Source organism: Scyliorhinus torazame, chromosome 6 (genome assembly GCF_047496885.1).
Source record: "Scyliorhinus torazame isolate Kashiwa2021f chromosome 6, sScyTor2.1, whole genome shotgun sequence".
Classification (NCBI taxonomy): domain Eukaryota; kingdom Metazoa; phylum Chordata; class Chondrichthyes; order Carcharhiniformes; family Scyliorhinidae; genus Scyliorhinus; species Scyliorhinus torazame.
Window position 1 is genome coordinate 115541534 of NC_092712.1, and position 14681 is coordinate 115556214.

The window sequence follows — 14681 nt, forward strand, 5'->3', positions numbered from 1 at the left end:
ACCCTTGAGGGGGCAGTTAAGAGTCAACCACATTGCTGTGGATCTGGAGTCACATGTAGGCCAGACCGAGTAAGGACATTAGTGGGTTTTTAAGACAATCGACAATGGTTTCATGGTCATCATTCAACTTTTTTTTTAATATAAATTGAATTCAAATTTCACCACATGTAGTGGCGAGATTTGAACCTGGATCCCCAAAGCATTACTCTGGGTCTCTGGATTACTAGTCCAGTGACAATACCACTATGCCACCGCCTCCCTTATCAAATGTATTTTGGAAATCCAAGTAAACTACATCGACTGGCTCCCATATATCTACCCTACCAGTTGCATATCCAAAGAACTCCAATAAATTTGTCAAACACTATTTCCTTTTTGTAAAACCATGTGGACATTGTCTGATAATACACTGACTATCTAAGTCCATTGTTAAGAATTTCTTAATAAGAGATTTCAGCATTTTCCTAATAACTGATGTTAGGCTAATTGTCTTTATCGCTCCCTCCTTTCTAAAATAGTGGGGTTACATTTGCAAACTTCCAAATTTAGCCAATCTTCTACCCGTGCCAATATGTTACCCCTACACCATGAGCTTTTATTTTCTGCAATGACCTTTGATGTGGCATCTTATGAAACGCCTACTGTAAATCTAAGTATATTACATCCACTGGTTTCCCTTTATCCACAGCATGCGATTCCTTCAAATAACTCCAACAAATTGGGTAAACGTGATTTCCCTTTCAGAAAACCACTTTGACACTGCCTGGCTTTCGGTCTTCCTCCCTTTTTGAATACCAATTGAATCAAAAACACATAACTAGATTCATAGAATCCCTACAGTGTAGGAGGCCATTCAGCCCATCAACCCTCTGAAAGAGCACCCTACCTAGTCCCTTTCCCCCACCCTATCCCCACCTAACCTACCTAAACATCTCTGGACACAGATGAGCAATTTTTTAGCATTTCCAGTTGTTATGGGCCAGGGTTTGGAGAACACCAAAGTATATCATGGAGTTCACCTGACCTACAACTTTTAATAGATTTTGGTTATGAGGAGCACAAGGGCCCACTTTCCTGGTGTGATGCAACAGAGATCTTAAGTATTTTTAAAGAAAACAATGTTTATTCTATGAATCCAGTTAACATTTTATAAACACACAGTAAACATCTTATCAACTATCAACACAAATACCCCCCCCCACCCAGATACAGTACTCTATAGGTAACCCTTAGTAACTTTCCTAACAACTTCCAAAAGCTAAACACCCCTTTTTCCTACAAAAACAGTAGCTTTGCGTTCCTTACAGAAACAGGTATTACTTTGAAATTATTAAGTGTTCTGGAGACATTCTTTAGCATGCAGAGAGACCAAAATACACCTTCTTGGGTTGGATGCAGCTCCCCAACTTAAAACTGAAAGTAAAACTCAGACACAAAGCTTCCAGCCCAAAACAAAACTAAAAAGCAGAGCCAGAGCCCAACTCCACCCACACAACGACATCATTGCAGCCACTTGAGAAGACAAACATTTCTTAAAGTGACATTCCCAAGACACAGTCCATCTAATCTGTACATCTTTGGGTGTGGGAGGAAACCGGAGCACCACGCAGACACGGGGAGAAAGGGCAAACCCCACACAGACAGTCACCAGAGGCCGAAATTGAACCTGTGACCCTGGAGCTGTGAGGCAGCAGTGCAAACCATTGTGCAGCCCTTGTTAAAGAAAATTATACTTGTAGAAGAAATTATATTGAGATCAGATTTTTTTAAAAAACTCAAGTTCTGATTAAAATAGCAAAATTGTAAACCCTATTCTTCTGCATGAAGAAGAACAAAAACCAAGGAACTTTTCATGTGTCTTATCAAATATGAATGTTAAAAAAAAAGCAGCTCCACAAAATGGAAGCAACGAGATATATTTGACACTAGCAATATCCATCAGCACAGTGCGTGTACACCTACACAGAGAGGGAACACATTTTCCATGACCACGGAGGCAGAAAGTGAAAGAGACTGCGGTCTTGAAATTGAAATATCCCGTCACTCTATTTTGAAGAGGAGCAGGCGAGTTCTCCCTGATGTTGTGGTTAATATTTATCCATCAACCATTGTTGGCATCCTTCCACCCATGAACATAGAACATACAGGGCAGAAGTTGGCCATTCGGCCCATCGAGACTGCATCAACCCACTTAAGCCCTCATTTTCACCTTTTCCCCGTAACCCAATAACCCCATCTAACCTTTTTGGTCACTAAGGGCAATTTATCATAATCCATAGGTTAGGTGGATTGGCTATGATCCGAGCTGATTTTAATACTGGACAAATCAGATCCCAGAGTAGAAGCTGGTTTGATACATCCTAACTGGGTTTTTTTTAAAAAGAAACCATCAGGAAAGTTCCTGAACAAAATTATAAAAGTCTGCTGATGAAATTTTAACACAAAAGAATAAAACATTTATCAAACAAGAAAAATCAACTATATTACACCAGACAAAAGGAAAGATCTCAACACAAACACAGATTAGGATTCAAATATTCACTATTCCTTCATCCCAGCTATATCGTTGCAGACACATACAAAAAATAAAGCAATGCCAAGCATATGTTACCCTTCTGGGTAAGTGTGCAGTACATGTGAATTAATAGGTGAACCATGCTCAAACACACCACACTCCAAAGTAAATTACAGATGCAACCAAAGCAGATTCTATAAATTTCTCAACACCTACCCAGGATTTGCTAACACTGTGAGCCTACCGGTCTCACTAAAACTCCATCTTCCTCACATGGGTTTCAAACCTTCACAATTGAAGAAATTACCTTGGAATTCTCCTCATACGTCGCTCAGGGTTTTAACCTCACCTTCCCAGATTCCTTTCCTCCAGATCTCCGAGCACATTCAAGCTTCACCTTACAAGCGCCCATACAGATTTAGCCATGCCAAGAACACCACGGCCCCAAACGGGTAATCCTTTCCCTCATGGAGTCACCAAACTTTGGCTGCTCTCTCAGATCTTCTGGGTTTCTCTCAAGCCACATTTTTTCTTCAAATTTGCTCCTTGGAGCTCTCTTTTTAACTTGGAGTCTACCTCTCTGCTCCTTTCTTTTAACTTTACTTCTGGGACCTCTTTCTGATCACTGGTTTTGTCCGTGCGTAGGGCCTAGTTCTGGGATCTTTTTTGTGTCCCATTTACTGATTTTGGACCTTCCCCCTACCCTCTCCCCATGCCCTGCTCCTTTGGACACCTTCCTTGAGAATGGCATTCTGATCAGGTCACCTGACCTGCAGTTTTGCACCTTTTCACTTATTTTCCTCCTGCACATGCGCGCAGGACCAGTTCCCCACTTAAAAGAACCCCAACCGTGGCCGATGCATGCATGAATGAAAGGCCCAAACTATGTATGAACAACCCTAACTGCACATGTTTGGCCATTTCCCGGCTGGTGCACACGCAGAAGGCCCTAAACTCCAACCATCAACTTAAAAGTAAGGTAAGTATTTGCATTTCTTCATATATGCAAGATGATGGACACGCAGCAAATCTGTTGGGAGCGGTCGGATCTTCATGTGGTGGGCATGTTGTTGATGGCTGAAGAGACCAATCCACAAAAGGCAGATTCTGCTACAAATGCCGCATATTAAGTGGTTATCAGGTGTAATTGTGTTGTTCTTTTGGTGTTGGCACCTGTTGCCAAGCCACCGATCCTCAGTATGGCAGCATACAGGTGATGTCACCATTTCCTTGTTGTCTGCAATAATCAATGTATAAGCCCTTCACGTCACTCTTGCAAACATCCTTGAAGGAGACCTTTGGGCAAACTAGTGTTTTGGCTCCAAATCTTTCACCATACAGAAAGTGCTTGGCATGCGTTCCTCTTCCATCCTATGACATTCCCAAGCCAACAAAGTCTGTTTAATGAGTCTCAATGCACTTGCAAGATTTGCCTTTGAGAGGACTGCAGCCTTTCTGATTTTGTCAGCTACCCGAATGAATGTTGCTCAGTTTCTTTTCTTGATAGCTGCAAGTCATCCATGTTTCACAGCCAACCACACAATGTGGCGAAAACACAGGCCTTATGAACCAGCAGCTCTCCCAGGAGTCAACCGGAGGTTATTCCAAGCACACTTCGTGATTCGGCCAAAGATGGTAGCTGCTTTCTCGGAGTGTATAGAGTTCTACATTAGGAGACAGATTGTGGACCGCGGCAGAAGAATTTTTGATTAGGATTTTATTTAGAGCGGTCAAGGGCAGAGATGTAAAATCTTGCCTCATTGCCATGGTTTTCACGATGCTCATTGTAAGGGAAAACAAGTTACAGGCATTGAAGAGCCAATTCATGAGTCTTTGTAGTCGAGTTTCTTTGTGAGCAATCAGCTTGGGAGTTCTCCATCAAGACTTTGCTTTCAATATAGACAGATTGTAGAGTTGGCCATCTGACCTAGTAAGCAGGTAAACTCCTTCCATATCTGTCGAGAAGGCAATGGTCAGGAGTATGGAGAAGAAAATACCAAACAAAGTGGGCACTAGGAAATAGCCCTGTTACACTGCATACTTCATCCTGAAACTATTGGAGATTGTGCCAATAAACTATACAGTACAGTGCCTGCTGTCATGAAAGGAGCAGAGGAGACTGAGGAGCTTTGGTGGACAACCAAGTTTAGTTTTGCCCTGCTGATGGTGTTGAATGCTTAGTGAGATGAAACCAACCAACCAGAGCGTGGAATAAACACACACTCCATAAATATGATTCACTCTAAAAATTTATATTAAAAAGACAAATTACTCATTATTCATTAAGCTTACCTAACCAGTTGCAACCTTCTGCAATCAATGTATATAATTGTCTAGATGTAAAACACATGTCATCTTCCACTGAAGATATGCAGTTAATGGTAGGCAAAGTTAACCTTCTGGCAGCACGCCACTTGCAGGATCTCCCACTTGGCCCATAGATATGCAAACATATCAAATGTCTATGCTAACTGTATGCATATTATGCAATACATTTTCCACCTTAGCGGCTCAGTGGTTAGCACTGCTGCCTCATAGCACCAGGGACTTGGATTCAATTCCTGCCTTGGGTGACTGTTTTTGTGGAGTTCGCATGTTCTCCCATGTTGCACGGATTTCCTCCGGGTGCTCGAATTTCCTCCCACAATCCAAAGATGTGCAGGTTAGGCAGATTGGTCACGCTAAATTGCCTCTTATTGTCCAGGGATGTATAGGCTAGGTTACAGGGATGGGGGAGGAGGAGGAGGAGAAGAGATGAGGAATGAGCCGAAGTAGGATGATCTTCCAGAGGGTCGGAGCACACTTGATGGGCCGGATGGCCTCCTTCTGCACTGTAGGAATTCTAACATTGGTAGGGTCGGTGCAGACTTGATGGGCCGAATGGCCTTCTTCTGCACCGTAGGAATTCTAACAATGTTCATTCCTGATATCCAAGAACCCGGGGTTGCTAGAGAACCAGTTTAAAAGGCTAAAAGACTATACTGTGGATCAACAGATTGCATAGGCCCATGTGCGGTTTTCAAAACTCCCCCCCCCTCATTAAATGAAATGAAAATCGCTTATTGTCATAAATAGGCTTCAAATGAGGTTACTGTGAAAAGCCCCTTGTCGCCACATTCCAGCGCCTGTTCGGGGAGGCTGGTACGGGCATTGAACCGTGCTGCTGGCCTGCCTTGGTCTGCTTTAAAAGCCAGCAATTTAGCCCTGTGCTTAACCCAAGAGATCAGCCACCCCATACCATCATATTTCTTCCATGGAAATTAGTTGAGATCTTCCAGCCATGTCACCCTTTTCACCAGCGTAATGGCCTAATGAAAGATTCAGACTATTGAATCGAGCACACATTTCTTTTTTTTTTAAATTTAGAGTGCCTAATTATTTTTTTCCAATTAAAGGGCAATTTAGCATGGCCAATCCACGTAACCTGCACATCTCTGGGCTGTGGGGGTGAAACCCATGCAGACAGAAGGAGAATGTGCAAACTCCACAGTGACCCAGGGCCAGGATTCAAACCCGGGTCCTAAGCGCCGTAAGCAGCAGTGTGGCACTGTGCCACATGCCGCCGCCCCCCCCCCCCCCCCCCCCCCCCCCCCCCCGAGCACGCATTTCTAGTGAATAGATTCCAGAATGGAGTTGCGTTCAACACAACAAAGTCTTTTATGACTGGTTCCTAAAAATTAAAAAGGTTTACCTTATAGCTAACTAAATTTCTTCCCCAAAACACCAGTTACATAAATAAATACATCAACCCAGTAGTCTTGTCTATGACCTGTTTCCAGCCTTTTTTTTTTAAAACTGTGTGTGGACTGAAAACAGTTTTTAGTACAAGGCTCAATAGCGTGGAAAAGTGGACCAAGATACAAATAATTAACCAGAGTCAGGTTTGGGATGGTCCTTGTGGGACATAGGAAGGAAATGGAGTGGTATAGAGTGGGCCAAGCACATGGAGCTAGGCCAGACAGGTGGGGATGCAGCATCAGTAGGAAGGACGAGTGCCAAAACAGCTATAAAAAAATATTTAACAGACTTCTCATGACACTGATCAGGAGCACAGCACAGACAGCTCTTGGAGCCAAGCAAAACAACAAATTGGATTTATTTTGTGCCTTTAATGTAGGAAGAAGTCCAAGATACTTCACTGGTCATTAAAAGCTCTAGACTTAACAGTTATCAGAGAGATGCTATCTTGGCCTACTTCAACACCATTATCCTGAGAAGACTAATAACCAAACTCTGCAATCTTGGACTTGACCCCTCCCTGTGCAGCTGGATCCTTGACTTCCTCACCAACAGACCACAATCTGTCAGAATAGTTAACAGCACCTCCTCCACAATAGTCCTCAACACTGGGGCCCCGCAAGGATGTGTGCTCAGTCTTCGACTGTACTCCCTACACACACATGACTGTGTGGCAAGATTTAACTCCAATCCGATCGATAGGTTTGCGGATGATACGACTGTGGTGAGTCGTTTCTCAAACAATGACTAATCAGACTACAGAAGGGGGATAGATCACTTGATGGGTTGGTGTACCGAAAACAACCTCTCTCTAAATGTTGGAAAAACCAAGGAACTGATTATCGACTTCAGGAAGCGGAGCCCCCATCCACATCAATGGCTCCGAAGTGGAGATGGTCGATAGCTTTAAGTTCCTGGAGGTTAACGTCACCAACAGTCTGTCCTGGTCCACTCACGTTGATGCAACAGTCAAGAAAGCCCAACAACGTCTCTACTTCCTTCGGAAGCTAAAGAAATTTGGCATGTCTGCATCAACTCTCACAAACTTTTACAGATGTGCCATAGAAAGCATCCTATCCAGCTGCATCACAGCTTGATATGCAACTGCTCCTCCCAAGATCGCAAGAAACTTCAGAGCTCAGCCCAACGCATCACACAAGCTTGCCACCCGCACACTGATTCGGTCTACACCTCCCGCTGCCTCAGGAAGGCAGACAGCATTGTCAGAGACGCCTCACACCCAGGCTTTGCCCTCTTCCAGACCCTCCCATCAGGCAAAAGACACAGAAGTCTGAAGACCCGCACATCAGACATAGGAACAGCTTCTTCCCACAGCTACAAGACTCCTCAACGACTCCCCCTCGGACTGATCTTTTCCATGTAAGAACACTATTCACAACGCCCTATGCTGCTCTTGCTCATGTATTGCTTTGTTTGGCCCTTGTTCCACACTGTAACCAATCACTGTTTGTTGATGTACCATTTGTCAATGTACTCTGTTGATTATTCTTTTGTTTACTATGTACGTACCGTGTACGTTCCTTTGGCTGCAGAAAAATACTTTTCACTGTACTTCGGCACATGTGACAATAAATATCAATCAATCAATTTAGGCCTTAGAAGCAACACTTCGGGTTAGGGCAAGAATTGGACAAATGTTATGGATAAGTTGAAATACTTTTAAATCGGCCCCGGGTCACTGTCCGTATGGATCTTGCACATTCTCCCAGTGTCTGCTTGGGTCTCACCCCCACAACCCAAAAGATGCGCAGGGTTTCTTTTATAAAAAGAAAAAAAAGAAATACTTTTAAATTCATGTTTAATGCAATAAATAATATATTTTACCAGTGTTATTAACTAGCTGAGATGAACGGGATGGCACTGCGATGACATTTTTTGATAAATATTTAGAGCGATTTGATTCGCTCAACTTGAATACGTGGATCAAAATGAATAAACGTGCAGTCAATTGGCTGCAAAAATAGAGTAGCTATGAGACAGTTTGCCCAAAGTTTGACAAATAGAACATGAATGCGATTCCAGTTTTAATGCTATGTTAACATACATTTGGAGTGCTTCAAAAAAACAAAGTTGGCCCACCACATCTGAAGCAGTACTTTTCTCTGTGAGAAGCACCCAGTCCAATTCCATTCTCCTGCTTTAGCCCCAACCGATTTAATATTACTCTGCTCCAAACAACTAATTATTTTTAAATGTCCTTATAGCAGGTTGCGGCAGAAAATTTTACATTATTTGGTTTCTCACTCTTTTCATAATTATCTTAAGTTTGCTCTGTCTCGGGGCGGCACGGTGGTGCAGTGGTTAGCACTGCTGCCTCACGGCACCGAGGACTTGGGTTCGATCCCAGCCCCGGGTCACTATCCGTGTAGTGTTTGCACATTCTCCCCGTGTCTGCGTGTGTGTCAACCCCACAACCCAAAAAGATATGCAGGGTAGGTGAATTGGCCACACTAAATTGCCCCTTAATTGGAAAAAAAGAATTGGGTACTCTAAAAAAGGTTTTTAAAAAGTTTGTTCTGTCTCGCCTGCCAGTGAAAACATTCAATCATTATTTTGCTTAGTACAATTCTTCATAATCTTTACTCTTTAGCCATCTCAGTTCGAATGTAAAAGCCAGAATTTCTCAAATCTCTCTATAAATATTATCCATTATTTCTAGTTATCGTCCTCATAAATTTATGCAGCATCTTTTCCGTTAATCTAATTTCTTCCCACTTGTTTAACTGCATCCAAACACAGATAAGTGAGGGAAACATGCTTTATTTATTTTTAAATGTTAGATCAATTCAGTTTTCTTCACAAGCTTAGACAGTACATTGCCTACAACAGGTGTGGGATTGAATTTCTTTGTAATTAAGATAATTTTGATTTAATTACAGCATGCGAACAGCCATTTCTCTGGAGACATAATCTGCCTTGATATGAAATCTCTCGACGCCTCCCATTTTCTTTCTTCCTGTCTCAAGGTGGGAACTCATGTGGCAGCTGTCTTGAATCATGCATATCAGCAACCCTGAATGACCTCATCCAAGCTACCATATTTTGGTAGGTTACTCATAACTGTTTTAAGGGAAGGAATGGGGAAATCTCACCCGATATTAACATGGGAACTACAGAATGATTGTACCCACGTTAGCCATTGCTCATTGAATTCAATCGCCCTTTTTCCAGATAAATAAAACTAGCTCCACGATGATCAGGGGTCACATATAAATATTTCCAATCTGTTCATCTCAAAACCGCAACATAATCACTTGCAGAGTATTACATTCAGAAAGCCATCTGATGTCTTGTAATATTATTTTTCATACAAATCCAAGTTATTGGCTTCACTAATTCAGTGCCAAGAGAAATGTTTCATAGAATTTACAGTGCAGAAGGAGGCTATTTGGCCCATCGAGTCTGCACCGGCCCTTGGAAAGAGCACCCTACCTAAGCCCACACCTCCACCCTAGCCCCGTAACCCAGTAACCCCACCTAACCTTTTTGAGACACTATGGGCAATTTAGCATGGTCAATCCACCTATCCTGCACATCTTTGGACTGTGGGAGGAAACTGGAGCACCCGGAAGGAAACCCACGCAGACACGGGAGAACATGCAGACTCCGCACAGACAGTGACCCAAGCCGGGAATCGAACCTGGGACCCTGGAGCAATGAAGCAACTGTGTTAACCACTGTGCTACCGTGCCACCCAGAACAGTATTACAATTCCTAGCCATATAAATACTGTGCACCAAGAGCAGGTCCGAGGCTAGGAGTTCTGCAGCGAGTAACTCACCTCCTGATTCCCCAAAGCCTATCCACCACCTACAAGGCACAAGTCAGGAGTGTGATGGAATACTCCCCATTTGACTAGATGTCAACAACACTCAAGAAGCTTGACACCATCCAGGGCAAAGCAGCCTGCTTAATTGGCACCCAATCCACAAACATTCACTCCTTCCACCACCGAAGCACAGGGTGGACCATCTACAAGATGCACTGCAGGAACTCACACAGGCTCCTTAGTCAGCACCTTCTAAACCCATGACCACTGTCACCGAGAAGGACAAGGGCAGCAGTTACATGGAAACACCACCACCTGGAAATTCTCCTCCAAGTCCAAGGGGGGGGGCATGGTAAGCACAGCTGCTTCACAGATCCAAGCTCCCAGGTTCAATTCCCGGCTTGGGTCACTGTCTGGCGGAGTGTGCACGTTCTCCCCATGTGTGCATGGGTTTCCTCCGGGTGCTCCGGTTTCCTCCCACAGTCCAAAGATGTGCAGGTTAGGTGTATTGGCAATGCTAAATTGCCCTTAGGTTAGGTGGGGTTACTGGGATAGGGTGAAGTTGAGGGCTTAAGTGCGGTGCTCTTTCCAAGAGCTGGTACAGACTCGATGGGCCGAGTGGCCTCCTTCTGCACTGTAAATGCTATGAAAAGTCACTCACCATTCTGACTTGGAAATATAGGTACATGGGTATTAGCAGCGGAAGTAGGCCGTTCAGCCCTTTGAGCCTGCTCCGCCATTCAATCAGGTCATGGCTGATCTCTTCCTCGTCTCAAATCCACCTCCCTGCCTGGTCCCCATACCTCTTTAATCCATTTTTAAAAATCAGTAATATCTCTATCTCCTTCTTGAAACCATTCAATGGTTCAGATTCCACCACACTATGGACAGCGAGTTCCACAAATTCACCACCCTCTGCGAGAAGTAGTTCCTCCCCACCTCGGTTTTAAATCTACCACCTCTCAACTTGTATCTGTGACCTCTTGTTCTAGATTGCCTCACAAGGAGGAACATTTGGTCTACGTTTACTTTATCAATCCCTTTTAGTATTCTATATATCTTGAACAGATCCCCGCTCATTCTTCTAAGCTCCAGCTAGTATAAGCCCAAAATTTTCAATCTCTTCTCATACGTCAACCGTATGGACGCACAGTAGCACGGTGGTTAGCGCTGTTGCTTCACAGCGCCAGAATCCCAGGTTCGATACCCGGCTTGGGTCACTGTCTGTCCGGAGTCTGTACGTTCTCCCTGTGTCTGCGTGGATTTCCTCCAGGTACTCCGGTTTCTTCCCACAAGTCCCGAAAGACGTGCTGTTAGGTAATTTGGACATTCTGAATTCTCCCTCCGTGTACCCAGACAGGCGCCAGAATGTGGCGACTAGGGGCTTTTCACAGTGACTTCATTGCAGTGTTAATGTAAGCCTACTTGTGTCAATAAAGATTATTATAACCCTTCCACCTCAGGAATCAACCTGGTGAACTTCCTCTGAACTGCCTCTAATGCCACCACATCCATTCTCAAATAAGGAGACAAAACTGGACACAATACTCCAGATGTGGTCTCACCAACACCCTATACAATTGCAACACTTCTCTACTTTTATGTTCCAGTCCATTTGCAATAAACGCTAAAATTCCATTTGCTTTTTTTATTACATGCTGTACCTGCACGCTGACTTTCTGCGATTTATGAACAAAGGCACCCAGATCCCTCTGCCCAAAAGCATTTTGAATCTGCTTTCCGTTTAGATAATAATTTGCCGATCTATTTTTTTGGCCAAAATGGATTACCTCACAATTACCCACATTAAACTCCATCTGTCAATTTTTGGCCCATTCTCCTAACCTATCTATATCTGTCTTTAAACTATTTATTTCCTTTTCACTGCCTGCTTTCCCACCTATTTTAGTATCATCTGCAAATTTTGCTTTGTTACATTCTGTCTCTGCTTGCAAACATTAGTTAAAATCCTGGAACTCCCTCCCGAATAGCAGTGGGTGTACCTACACCACATGGACTGCAGCATTCAGGAATGCAGCTCATCACCACCTTCGCATGGACTATTAGGGATGGGCAACAAATGCTGACAGTCAGCGAAGCCCACATCCCATAAAAATTAGTTTTTAAAAACATTTTAGATATCTTACTAAATAACTAATCTTCATCGTAGTCTAGTTTCCTCAGTCAACAATGTATATTCGGCTTCCTCTCAAGACAATAGTTCTTCCTTGCCAACAATAATTTCCCCAATTCACCACATCACATCAAATCCTACCCACTTTTCTGTAATAATAGCAGTACCCTATGCTACCAGATGCAAAGAGCTTCTGGTCTGGAGGTTTTTTCAATGACCGTCAAATGGGCCGAGGGGTGTAGTATAAATATTACTCAGGGAAATCATCACATGCAGGGCATTGTATTGGTTCTCCTCTGGGACTGATAGCAAACATCAAAAGAATGCAATTAATCTTTCCCCAGTATCTTAAAGTTCTGACCTGTTCATTTTTCCTTCACCACCTCTAAAGTCCATCCCAATTTAGTGGCGTTCCGCTAGAGTTACCAACCTTCCAGGGTGATCCTGGAGTCCCGGTGAATTGAACATTAATCTCCAGGACACTTGCGAGAAACCCATGAACAAAATCATGGAACAGGGAAAAATATATTTTTCTCAGCACTGCCATGAAATGGTGTTTTGACTGTTGGGAGGTCTTATGATGAAAGCTCCAGGAGTACGTCCATCTAGAGTTGGCAACCCTATGGCCAACAACATGTTTTCTCATACATGTTTCTCAAATTTAAAAAAAATATTGTCGTTCCACTTGAGTGAAACCTTGCCCTCGAATCCACTGAAGCCCCTGAATCCAATTAATTTTTGAATGTTGGCTCTTAACCCGTGTTGCGAAACATGCCCACAAATAATTCTCCCATCCACGTGGGAAAGACAGAGAGGAGGAAGGGAGGAAGACGCGCTGCCCAACAATACAACTCACCACTTGGACCACCTTCAGTATTCCTTGGCGACTCTTCAGGTAGTCGAGTTGGCAGAAGGAGTCCTGGTTCGCGAGGGGTTCAGTGGTTGTGCGATAAACCCCCTGCTGCTCCGACTCCATGCCTCCGTTCCCGCGTTCCTGTTGGTTCGGCATCCTGTTGCTGACTATTTAACCACTTCTACAAAACAGTCACACAACTTGGGATTTTTTTGGGGGGGGGGGGGTGTTGTGGAAACCTCCAAACCGAAACTATACCCAACTCCTCCCGGAATTGATATCCGTGGGGGGGGATTCTGTCGCTAAAAACGAAATCCAAACGAAACGAAATGAATTTTTGCGCCAAAAATTTCCTTCTCAACCCCGGGAGCGCAAATTTCCGCCGATCGCTTCTGGCATCACGTCGTCTGGAGGAAGCAAACTGATCTGCGGGTAGAGAGAGAAAACACACAAGGGAGATGTTAGCTCAGGGGAGGCGGTGAATTCACATCCAAAGCCGCCCCACAAACGAGATTTCTGTCGCTGGCGGCCCAATCGGAGCCGGCAAGCCCACACCTTTCCGCACAATAGCAGCCCCGACCATCAGCCCCAGCCACACCGACTGTCCACTTACCGAGGGGCCGCAGCCACCTTCCCCTTCACCTCCCTGGCCGGCCCTGTGTGCTGCCCGATGTCCCCTTTCCCCCACCCAGCGGCTGAGTTAAACGTGTCTCTGCCTCTCCCTCCCTCTCAACAGCTTCACTTCCTTGTTTCGTTTTCGTCATTACACAACACACGCAGGGAAAAAAACCCGATTAGACAGAGGCCCAGCTTCCCTCGCTGGGACTTTCCACTCGTTTTACCCACCCACGCCTCACTCGCCTTCTCCCGGGGGCAGACACGTGTGGCGGCGGGGGGACTGGAGGGTGACCCGGCGAAACATTCTCCCCCCGTTCAGCGAATTGGAGATTATTCAGCAAACCGCTCCTGAAGCGCGTTCATAATGATGATACCAAAAGGAGTGTGATCATTGTGAAATAGAAACAGAAAATGCCGGAAACATTCCCGCAACAATTGTGTGTGTGTGGGGAGTCACCGATTAGGGTCTGTGACCATCCGCCGGGATTGAGTAAAGTTAAACATGTATCCACGCGGGATTACTGTGCAGATTAATGATCTGACTCCAGTCATTTTCCAGTCACCATTTAACCCTTTTTAGAGAAAGAGGGGGTTTAACCTACCTGCCCAATGCTGCGCGGTTAAAATACCCCACATTGCCTACCTGTAACTCTGATTTTAACCTGCTTTACTGAATAGATGCCAAAGCCAGAAAAGCCCTTCTTTAAATGTAGCAAATAATGTTAAAGGAAACCCTGAACATTTCGAATCCGCTCTGGGTAGATGTGATGGTATGTATTAGGGGTATTAAGGTACCCTGGGATGCCGAGAGGCTATTGGTGGATAGACACTGGATCCCGATTGGATCAGCCGCCTACTGGCTCCACCCAGTAAGGCAGAGTATAAGAGCACGGGTTCTCCTAGCAGCCGCATTCTGTAACTGCTGCTGAGGAAGAAATTTGTGTAATAAAGCCATCGTTCGACCTCATCTCATCTCATGAGTGATTGATTGTGCTACAATTTATTACACAAGCTTTTAAGGACATGGAGCTCC

At 44.3% G+C, this 14681-nt stretch overlaps 1 protein-coding gene across 3 annotated transcripts in view; it reads right to left on the minus strand.

Moving 5' to 3' along the window:
• cmtm6 (CKLF-like MARVEL transmembrane domain containing 6) overlaps positions 1-14423 on the minus strand; it is a 122517-nt gene extending 108094 nt beyond the window's left edge. Inside the window, exons 1-2 of one of the 3 annotated variants that reach the window (XM_072508711.1) lie at positions 14292-14423; positions 13034-13456 (exon numbers count right to left, since the gene is read on the minus strand). In XM_072508711.1, the coding sequence (XP_072364812.1) occupies positions 13034-13186 (153 nt within the window). In that variant the 5' untranslated portion in view covers positions 13187-13456; positions 14292-14423. Of the gene's footprint in view, positions 1-13033; positions 13457-13643; positions 13809-13876; positions 14038-14291 lie in introns of those variants that run through there. The other 2 variants (XM_072508712.1, XM_072508710.1) reach the window with 2 other exon arrangements.
• Positions 14424-14681: the final 258 nt, after the last annotated feature.